Source organism: Myotis davidii, unplaced genomic scaffold (assembly GCF_000327345.1).
Source record: "Myotis davidii unplaced genomic scaffold, ASM32734v1 scaffold81, whole genome shotgun sequence".
NCBI lineage: Eukaryota > Metazoa > Chordata > Mammalia > Chiroptera > Vespertilionidae > Myotis > Myotis davidii.
In genome coordinates, this window is record NW_006291554.1 from 248420 (window position 1) to 260013 (window position 11594).

The following is an 11594-nucleotide window of genomic DNA, read 5'->3' on the forward strand; positions in this document are numbered from 1 at the left end:
ATAGAAGTTAGGAAAGTTGTTTTTAGAACAGGGAATCACAGCTCATCAAATGCAGAATAACAGCATTAGAAACCACCATTCTGTAACCCTAATTTTTTTTAAAAAAATGGATCTGCCCAGCTGGAGTGGCTCAGTGGTTGAGCGTCGACCTATGAACCAGGAGGACACGGTTTGATTCCTGGTCAGGGCATATGCAGGTTACGGGCTTGATCCCCATGTGGGGCGTGCAGGAGGCAGCCGATCCATGATTCCCTCTCATCATTGGTGTCTCTTTCTCCCTCTCCCTTCCTCTCTGAAATCAATAAAAATATATGTTCTTGAAACCCATCAAAATAAATTAAAATATAAATAAAATTAAAAGAAGGGGGAAATAAGAGATATTTTAACCAGACGTAATATTTGAATTCTGTTTCAAAGAAACCAACTGTAAGTTGACTTTCTAAAAACAAAACAAATGGAGGAAAATCAGACATGGATGGATTTTAGTGGATATTAAGGAACCATCATTAATATTGCTGGGTGTGATAATGGTTATTTTTTCTAAAGTTCTTAGCTGCTAGAGATACTGAAGTATTAACTGGAGAAATGACATGATATCCAGGCTTTTCTTTAAAATACTAAATGTACACATGTGCCCACAGACAGACAGAGAGACAGATATATACACACATACACACACACACACACACACACATACACACATTTTTACAAAAATTGTGCGGTAATAGATGAAACCACATTTGCAGACTGGAGTTAACTATTGGGTGGTGGGCACACAGGGTTCGTTATATATAGTCTTTTCCTTGTCTTGTGTATGGTTTTAGAATTTCATAATAAAAGCTTTTAAAAAACAAGGAAGCAGATGGAGTAGATATATCAAGAAATAAGATCTCTACCTCGTAAACTGATCCAATTTCATAATCTGTGAAAAATATGACTGGTGGGTTAGCGATGAACACCGGCACATCAGCAGAGCTGCGGGCAGGCAAAGGGGGGAGAAAGGCTGTCAGTCTCATCCGCGTGGTGAAATACCATATAGCCACCAATTCATGTAAAATAAATACATCCGAGCCATCACAGAGATTCACAACATGTCACTGGCTGGTTTCTGTTTGTTGTTAAAGCAGGTTACAAAATAATGTCACAGCATAATCGGATCTTTGTAAAACTCTCGATAGCTACCTATTTCATTTTCAGTATGCATGGGGGAAACTCTGGATGCTTAAACACCAATATGTTAACTGGGATTTTAATAGAGTCATCTTTTCCAATATTTCTTAATAAAAAGATACTATTTGTCTAATAAAGAAAGGTTAATAGTTTTCAGCCCATTAAGACTATTAACTCACAATGCAACTCATCTTCTTCTTAAGGACAATTTTCTTCTTAAGGGAACCTAGCTAAAGGCACTCTCTTTTTAAAAATATATATTTTTTATTGATTTTTTTACAGAGAGAAAGGGAGAGGGATAGAGAGTTAGAAACATTGATGAGGGAGAAACATCAATTCAGCTACCTCCTGCACACCCCCTACTGGGGATGTGCCCGCAACCAAGGTACATGTCCTTGACCGGAATCGAACCTGGGACCTTTCAGTCCGCAGGCCGGCGCTCTACCCACTGAGCCAAACCAGTTAGAGTTAAAGACACTCTCTTAAAGAAAAACCTTTGTGATTAATCAAATTTTAAACATTTGTATTATCTAAGACACATGAACCCCAATGGAAGGAGCATGTGCTGTAGGGGTTCCTCCCATTTGACTCAGACTGTCCGGATGTTAGCAGACTAACATGCACCCCTCTTCCTCAAGTCACCAGCAGGTCAGAAAAGCACAATCCCAGGACTCTGGGGACACCCAAAGGCCACGTCTGGGGGGGCCCTAAAACCCTGCTCTGTTTCGGTAATGACACAGTAATTAGTTTGTGTGTGTGCCCTGAGTTGAAAATCACTGCTTTCGAGTAAAACCCAGAAGGTCCGGGTCTGGTCTGAAGGATCCTAGACCAGGGGTGGGCAAACTTTTTGACTCGAGGGCCACAATGGGTTCTTAAACTGGACCAAGGGCCGGAACAAAAGCATGGATGGAGTGTTTGTGTGAACTAATATAAATTCAAAGTAAACATCATTACATAAAAGGGTACGGTCTTTTTTTTTTTTTAGTTTTATTCATTTCAGACTGGCCGGATCCGGCCTGCGGGCCGTAGTTTGCCCACGGCTGGAAGGGCAGAGCGGTCAGCGGCCCGGCTAAATAGCAGGGGGTGCCTGCCTGCTGTGAAAATTCTTACGGTTAGGTTTTCTGAGAATGCACGTGGGGAGGGACACACCTCAGCTCTCCATTCTGGAATTCTCCCTCTGGCTTCCGGGGCGGGAAGATGAGCGACCTGCCTCCCCGCGGCGTGTTGGGAGGGAAGAAGCGCGGGTTCCTCAGGAAGCAGGTCCTGTTCTCCATCTTGGCCAGCATTAGCCGCTCCAGTCTCCTCTGGGGCATCGGCAGGTGGTTCATCCAGCTCTTGTTCCTCGGAGGACTGGCTTTCTGTGAGGCGAGAGTCAGGCCAGCAGAGGAAGGTGTGGGCTGACATCGTGGCAACCGCACAGCCCACGGATGGCCGAGGCCCACCCTCCCCTCTCCTCTGCTGTGGACTGAGCACAGCTTCCTGCGTCCCTGAAACTCCTTCCCCTCACCCTCCCCCTGTCCTCGCCCCCCCTCCCCTCCCCCTTTTCCCATCCCCTGCCCCCCACCCCTGCGCACAGGCTTCAGCGCTCACCTTGGCAGTTTCCGTGGTCCTGCCTTTGGCCTTTAAGCACGCCAGGCTGTCCATGGTGTAGTCGGACTCGTCTTCAGGCCTCCTGGGAAGCTCCCTGCAGGGCGGCGCTGCGGGCTTCTTGGTCCACTCTTTCTTCGGGGTGGCATGCTGCTCACAACTGAAGGTCAGTTTCAAATATCCAGGCTCGCAGCTGCCTGTGGAGCCAAGGAAGCAAACTGCGTGGCCACACCGAGGGGAGGGGCCGGACGTTTCTCCGGGGACTAAACAAACCATCGAGTTTTGCCCTAAACTTTCACATTTACTATCAGATGGGCTTGCTCTTCAGCATATAGGTGACTCCCGGACCGTATTTTATGTCCTCGATGGCTTAGGACTTGAGCGGTAAACTGTCTGTTGTTGAACACGAGCAGGCCACTGTCCCCCACACACACATGTTCACATACCCCATATGAGAACATGCTTCTTAAAAGCTCACACGGGAGTCAATGTTTGTCCTGGCTTTTTACACCTTAAAGAACATCCCCTAGAGCAGTGGTTCTGAACCTTCCTAATGCCGTGACCCTTTAATACAGTTCCTCATGTTGTGGTGACCCCCAACCATAAAGTTATTTTCGTTGCTATTTCATAACTGTAATTTTGCTACTGTTATGAATCGTAATGTAAATATCTGATAGGCAGGATGTATTTTCATTGTTACAAATTGAACATAATTAAAGCATAGTGATTAATCACAAAAACAGTATGTAATTATATGTGTGTTGTCCGATGGTCTTAGGCGACCCCTGTGAAAGGGTCATTCGACCCCCAAAGGGGTCACGACCCACAGGTTGAGAACCGCTGCCCTAAAGGTTAAAGGAGAACATCCATTGCTAGCAAGAATGCAGTGAAACTGGTCCTACTGCACATTCCTCAGCACAACGCCTGATAAATCCTCAGTACGTGTTCACTCCCTCCTCCTCCATCTGCATCAGATAGTGGGTGTCCAACTAACTCTAGAGGACTGAGTGGCTTAACCTCCCCGACACCTGATTCTGCTGCCGCATTCTGGCCTTAAATCTCTATGCAGCTCAGTCCGTCTGTGGGCTCTTCCCACATCAGCATGCTCAGCTCTCTGGATCCCAATCTTCCCGCCTCAAATGCCTTCTCAGCTCCAGAGATCAGCAGAGTCTCACAGACCAGGGCTGCTGGAGAGCTCTTCTTCTGAGCTTCCACCAGTGGCCATCCTGGTGTTTGGCCACAAAATCCAAACAGTGGCTCCCCCAAAACTACCTCCCTGCTGAAGCCCACAACCCAGGTTCCCACCCCATTCATTCTCAGAAGATTATACCTCCCACATCACAAGAAACTAGCCCAATCAATCTCTCTCTCTCTCTCTCTCTCTCTCTCGCTCTCGCTCTCGCTCTCGCTCTCACGCGCACCTATCATGAGAAGCACACACACACGCACTCATCCTTCTCAGTCTTCCTCCCCAACCGTCCTCCCATCCTCAGAGGGAGAAAAGCTGCTCTGGTCCTGCAGGGGACAGGGGGAACCCCCAGGGCCATGCTCGGACTCCATCAGGAACTTGCTCCCTTGCTTATGCATGTCTCACTGAAATACACGTGGTTTTTGTATTTGAGTTTTGTATTATGATTCAGTCAAATACGTTTCTAACCATTTTTTCTACCTCTTGGCGTTGAGTAGCTAACAAGAGCACCCTATTCCACATTGAAGAGTTGAGACTTTTGTCTTGCGTGTGTCAAGGAGCATGCTCAGATCTGACCCTCCCAACAGCCACTATCAAAATGAAAGAAAAAGGGGGTGGGGAACCGTGTGAACAAGGAAGTGGCAGCAAACGTGGTCCTGCTACTAACGGGCTTCGCTGGGACCATGGCAGAGGCTCCGAGGGAGCGCACAGGCATTACCTTTAGGCGCAGAGCAAAATGGCACTGGATCGCTGTAGTAATCGTCCGGGCAGATCAAGTGATGCTTCTGTAGCAACTTGTTGTCCACGCACCATCTGAAGATCGTCTTCACTAGGTACAAGGGAACAAGGACAAGGGTGTTTCAAGCCAGACTGACGTTGAAGAAGCTACCCCCAAGCTTCCTTCATCCTCTGAGCATAACCATCTCACAACATTCTTCCTCAGAACCCTGTGGTCATTCTGAGATTTAAGAAACGAATCAGCCAGTTGACCAGCCACTTACAAGAGGACAACCATTGGGCAAGGCTGTGCTGTGATATGGTTTCGGCTAAAATATTGTTACTGACAGAGAGGCCTATAACAAAACAGCACCAAGAGAAGCGTGGTCGAGTGAACAAAGGGCCACAATTCTTCATTGCTTCCGTAGCCACATCCTTGGCCATGTGGCTCCTGCTACTTTAGACAGAGCTCTCACTTCACCCTTGACTTTGGTCACATGATTGATGTGATTTGCTGATGAGATGTCGCCTGTGGTTTGAAATGTGCTTGTAGAGCTGAGCTTTCTCCCTCTTGTGTCTTTGCCACTATCATGAGAAGCGCGTCCCTGCCCAGGAGGGAAGCTCCTGCCCCTTCATTCTGGACCCCAACATGAATCCACGTGGAGCAGACCTGAGCCCAACCTGCAGCAAGGAACCACATCCAGCCAGACCCACAGCTTGAAGCCGGTCCAGCCGACCAAGTCCAACCTAGATCATCCAACCCCCAGCTGACCCACAGACACATGAGAGAGAAAATCTCATTAACAGAGTGGGGAGTCAGTGATTAATATTTATGGTTGATGAGCCAAGAAATAGTCGTCAAGACGTCTTAGTTAGAGGAGAACAGAAGAATTACAGCTAGAAATGCCCGCCGTTAGCAAATGGACTGAGGTTGAAAGAGGTGAGGTGGAGCATTTTTTTCCCAATGGACTTTATTTTTAGAGCAGTTTTAGGTTCTCAGCAAAACTGAGAAGAAGGTACAGAGATGTCCCGTGTACTCTGTCTACCCCCCCACCCCCACATTCATAGCCTCCCCATTATCAGAGGCCCCCACCAAAGTGGTGCATTTGTTACAACTGACACATCATCATCCCCCAAGGTCCACAGTTTACACTAAGGCTCACTCTTGGCGCTGTACATGCTAAGGGGTTGGACAAATGAAAAGTGACATTCATGGGTGAGGGCTTTTTATATTCCATTAGAAGCTTTCCTAAATTACTTAATTTTCTTAAACCGTGTATAGTAATACATTGATAAAAAAAAATTATGGAATAAAGAGGATGAGTGGAGGATTTGGAAGTTTTCAAACTTTGGTGCTCGCTCCATTAACCAACATGGTGATTTTAAATGGCCTCCCTTTTGGAGGGTCCTATAACCAAGGGTAGAGGAGAGACAAGTGAAGAATACATGTTTCTCCCATCATATGTTAGTTTGGGGATTTTGAGATTTGGCTTAGTTACTGTAATAGCCAGGGTTCAATCAGGAAAACAGAAATTACTCTACGTGAGTCACATGGTAAGGGCTGGTTTGAATGCAGGGGATTATAGAGGGGGAGAGAGAAAGTCAGGGAGCCATCATGAACCATTCAGCCAGCAGCCCTGAGGCTGGGGGTTCTTGAGGAGTTCCCTGGAAGCTACTCTGAAACTCACGGCCGGCCGCTCGGTCGCCTGCCTGCTACTGCTTCTTGTGAACAGTGGCCTCCCCTTCCAAAACTCACCAGGGGCCTCTGACCATCGGGAAAAGGCACATTCCGGGAGATGCTTGCACCCTCCCCACCTCCCTCCGCCTCCTCTCCTCTCAACACAGACCTCAGCAGGGACTGGCAGCAAGGCCAAGTTGACACAATCTAGCCCAGTTCTCAAAGGCTTTGGTGATGGTCTATTTGAAGCATCACGGGATCAAACTTTCATACAAAAGGCAAAGGCCACGCGGGAAGATGTACCCTCTCCCATCTGATACCGTTGCCTCCACAGCCCTCCCCCGGGGCATGGGTGGTTGGGTGTTGGGTCTGCAAAGCAGGGAGCTGTTTGTGTATCTGAATCTCTGGAAAGTCTCTCTCCTTGCCGGGCCTGGATTATGTGCCGGGTGAGCCTTGGGAAACCCTGCACGGCTCTGTGACCACCCTTCCCACCTGGGCAGGGTGGGCCTCCTGCCCTGACCCTGTGCTCCTGAGCATGACTCTGTAAGGGGTGGGGCCATCCAGTCCTGCAAGATAATGTGGAAAATTTACCAGCAGGGGAAGGGAATGAAAGCGTGAGATGTTCTGCAGAATTCTGACCTTTCTCCCTTGGCCTGGGGACATTTGTGTGTGTGTCCAACCCTGTGACGGCTGTAGCAGCCAACAGAGGAAGGCTGCCTCTGGGCCTCAAGGAAGGAAAGTTTCAGGGCCTGTCCTCTCCATCAATCATCTAAGTTCAAAGAGGCTGTGGGCCTGGCTGGGTGGACTGGTTGGTTGGACCATCACCCAGTACACCAAAAGGTCACAGGTTCCATCCCCAGCTGGGGCACATGTGGGGTAGTGGGGTGGGGGTAACCAATTGATGTTTCTCTCTCACATCGATGTTTCTCTTTCTCTCTCTTCCCCCCTCCCCCTATCTCCCTTCCACTCTCTCTCTAAAGTGAATAAAAACATATCCTTGTGTGAGGATTTAGAAAAAGAGTTTCTTGGGTCACCTTGCTGCACACGGAGAAGAAGGGACCAGAGGCATGTTCAGGAAACTGGATTAAGATCTCTACTTCTACTTTTGAAACAAAAAAGAACATTATGAGCAGAAGGCTCAGAAACCTGAGCAGAAAATATCTGATTATGACTCAATATTATCTTGAGTTAAAAAAAAATGAAGGTAATTGCACAATTCTTCTGACTGATCTTTGTTTCCCAGTTCTCAATGTTTTAGCTCACTTTCATTAAAACACACACACACACACACACACACACACACACACACAAAACCAAAAACCACAACCAACCAATTATTTAATCTCCTTTGATCTCTAGCCAAAAGAATCCTATGAAAGACAGGGACACACTGACTCCCAAAGCTCAGGGCTGATTATCAGGCAACTAATAAAACCTCACGAGAATCCGCTACCAAAAATCTCTGCCTATACACATGGCTGAGGGAGGGATTCTGCAGCTCCATGGCTCTGCTGTGGTGGAAGGGGAGCAGGAGATGTGGAGTCTGTGCTGAGAATTTACTACCTAATGGGACCTTAGCCTCTGAGGCGGCAGGTCTGACAAAGGACAGGTCCTCCTGCTCAGAGCCACCCCCTGAGGGAAGCTATCGAACCACGCGTGACACTGTGTCTGGTCAATGGTTCTTCAAATCTGGGTCCCAGCCCTTCTGCGCAGTGGGGATTTAGGGAAGTTATTTTATCCTCTCTCTGAGTTCAGTTCCTACACTGATAAAGTGGAGAGAAATCTACCTCACAGAATCATTGGACAGGTTCAGTGGGAGAACCTATCATCCCATGGTGTAATGCCTTTCTAAGCCTCTGTATCTTCTACTTCTCCCTCGCTCTGAGCCACAGATATGTCAGGTCTTCCAACCCTAAAACCACCATCCCTTCTGCCTACTGCACAGGAAAATAATGGCTTTCAGGGATGCGGGAGGATAGATCAAAGTTTTTTTGTGGGAAATAAAAGGGAACCAGGGCTTCTTGGAGAAATGGCTAATTCTAGGTCTGGGGCAATAAACACACAAGATGAGCCTTCTGACCGTTCCAGAAGGTAAGAGAGTCATCAAAGACCATGTGTCCAAGAGTTAGGAGTCAACTTGAAAAGGCTCAGTTTGGCCAAAGATGGGACGGCTGGAGCATCAATAAGGATGATAGATATAATTGTAGTTATGAAATCCACGAGTTCATCATAGTACTGAAAACAAACTAAATAAGCCTCATCAGTCATGTTTGAAAGATGCCTGGGGAACCAACTTATTATTTTAAAAACTGGCGAATACGGGGAAAGAATTAATTCTGCTCATATCTTGGGGTAATCAACATAGTTGCTGAAGTTTCTCTTTATGGAAGTATTCCAGTACCATTAGCACTTTATTATAATAAAAGCGTAATATGCTAATTAGACCTGACGTCCTTCTGGACGCCCTCCTGGATGAAGCCTGGGTCCCGGGTACCTGCTGGAGGCCAGAGGGAAGCCGGTGCCGGCAGCCAGGGGAAGGAAGGCCTACTCTTGCATGAATTTCGTGCACTGGGCCTCTAGTTTTATTATCATTTACAACCCCCAAGGAAACAACAGGTCCAGGCAAAAGCTGCCAGCATCATGGAGAGAGAGAGACAGCAGATACCATGTACCTCCTGAAGGAAGCACACAGCACCAGTGAAGTGGTCTTGCTCCTCCCTCTGCCCCCAAATTGTACCTAAACCTCATTAAGCCTCTAGAACTAATGACTGAGTAGCAGGCAATAGGGGGACCATAAGAAAGGTTAAACACCACCACAATGTTGAAATCAGCAAAAGCAGACTGTGGACACATCTGTAGGAAAAAGAACACAATTTCTTTAACGAGTGCATTGATTAAAGACAGCATCGCCATCGAGGTGGCTGGTTAAGGAAGAGTTTTCAGCAAATGCTGGTGGTGCGGTGATGGAGCTTTGATGAGGAGCAAGATCTTGGAGAACCCTGAGAATGCCTCTCTGAGAAATACTAAGAAATTACCACTGAACTCGGTGAATTTAAATTCCTGTAGGTTCTGTGTTCGGAGGGTCAGCCTGGGGTGTAAACCTAAGGTCTTCTCAGGTTTTTCTGAGCCTTTCCTTGGGCATGTGCAAACATATCTTAATCCCTCATGTATCCAGTTGTTTTTGAATGTCACCGTACTTATTGATTTCAGAGAGAAAGGGAGAGGGGGAGAGAGATAGAAACATCAATGATGAGAGAGAATCATTGATCCGCTGCCTCCTGTGTGCTCCCCTACTGGGGATTGAACCTACAACCTGGGCATGTGCCCTGACCGGGAATCAAACCGTGACCTCCTGGTTCCTAGGTCGATGCTCAACCACTGAGCCACGCCAGCTGGGCTAGAATGTATTTATACCAACCACTGAACAATACACTTAAGAATGACTAAGAAGGTAAATTTTATGTTATGTGCATTTTGCCACAATAAAAAAATTGGAATAAGTTGTCGATACCATGAAAGACAGGAAAAGAGAAAAGAATTGTACCAAATGAAAAGTCTAATAAAAGAGACATGACAAGTATATGCAACATGACTTCCTAGACAGGATGCCTGACCAGTGAGGAGAGAGGGAGCCACTGTCCACCAGCTGAGAAATGTGAATGGGGGTCTGTGAACTGGAGGTTAATGTTGTGCCGATGCCGATTTCTGGGCTTGGAGGGTTGTATGCTGGTTATGTAGGAGAGTGTCCCTGTTTTGAAGACATGCACACTGGAGTGTTTTATGGTCATGAAACATCACATCTGCAACTTGCTGTCCAAATGTCCAGGTAATGACTGGCGAGTGAGCACTGGAGCAAATACGGTAATACACTCACAGCCGGGGGGTCAGGGTGAAGGCACAGGGGGGTTCTTTATACACACCTGGGGGCATCTTGATGCTGGGCTCAAGTGCCTGGACTTTGGCCTGGTGCGTGGCCCGCTCCTTCTCCGCGATGGCCCGTGCACTGGCCTGAATGATGTGTCTCTCCAACATTTCAAACTCATCCAACCGCTGCTTATAGAGCTTCCGGATCTGGCGGGTGGACGATCAGATGCACAGATGTGTGAGATCACATGGCTTGACTCAACCTCACCCCAGCATCAGGGCTCTTTGGGAAACACTGAACTACAGAGGCCATCGGGTCTACCCTGACCGATGTGAAAACTGAGACGCCCAGAGGAAAATGGTTTAAAGGCATCAGAGGACAGTCAGGAACGGAGGCCAGCTGGAAAGCCTGTCTCCTGACTTCACAGTAGAGAGCCGCCATCCAAATCCTGAAATTCCAAATACAAGTCAGCACACCACGTGGTAGACAGAGGGTTGTGCCACCCAGACCCCCATTCGAAGGACTTGCTCCTGAGCTGCAGGCGGCTTAGCGTGCACACAGCCTCCAGCTGCCCGCCCTTCCGAGTCAGCTCGGCTGCTTGAGGGCTCTCAGCTGAGCCTCCGCGCAGGGAGTCACGAGCAGGCAGCCCCGGCAGAGAGGCCTCAGGTTGGCTGCTTTCCTCTTTGCACAGATGAGGAGGTAGAGCTGCTGTTCCAGAGACGGGGCATGCCGCCTACCATCCGGGCACGAATGTCCCGGCTAAGACTGTGGTTTCCCATACAAAGGCAACAAAGGCAGACCCCCCCCCCCCAGGAGGGGGAGTGACTTTCAGCTTTATCTCCAGGGAACAATTATTCCGCCATCTGCCCCAGTCACAAAATACAGGCGTACCTCGTTTTATTATGATTCGCTTTATTGCACTTCACAGGTGTGTTTTTCTACTAATTGAAGGCAAGACCTTCCACCAGCAAAAAGATTACCACTGGCTTTATTGCGGTGATCTGGAACCAAGCCCGCAGTATCTCCGAGGTCTGCCTGTATACTGTATAATGTGTGTGTGTGCAGAGACATGAAGGTAGGTGTTACAGGTTTAGGCCTTCTGTGTGACGCGCGGGGGCGCAGGGCCGGGGCCCCGTGTTACCTGCTGCAGCTCATCCACGAACTCCTCGTGGACGTCATCCTCGCTGCCGCGGGCCTTGATCAGATTTGTGCTCACGTCGTCGCCGAACACCTCGGCCGTGTACAGATTCCGGAAGACGCCGGTGAGCAGGTGCGAGATGTCCTGGGTGCGCAGGGAGGTGGGGCGCAGGCGCAGCAGTTGCGGCTCCGGCAGCTGTGGGAGCGTGGGCAGCGAGAAGCGGCGGGGCCGACTCCTGAAGCTGGGATGG

General features: G+C 48.4%; 1 protein-coding gene across 1 annotated transcript in view; it reads right to left on the reverse strand.

Moving 5' to 3' along the window:
• The window catches only part of DLEC1 (deleted in lung and esophageal cancer 1), a 45468-nt gene that overhangs the window by 33712 nt on the left and 162 nt on the right, over positions 1–11594 (reverse strand). The window contains exons 2-7 of the mRNA XM_015564860.1: positions 11348–11589; positions 10262–10412; positions 4665–4775; positions 2761–2954; positions 2320–2528; positions 897–975 (exon numbers count right to left, since the gene is read on the reverse strand). Of these exons, the coding sequence (XP_015420346.1) occupies positions 897–975; positions 2320–2528; positions 2761–2954; positions 4665–4775; positions 10262–10412; positions 11348–11589 (986 nt within the window). The remainder of the gene's footprint in view (positions 1–896; positions 976–2319; positions 2529–2760; positions 2955–4664; positions 4776–10261; positions 10413–11347; positions 11590–11594) is intronic.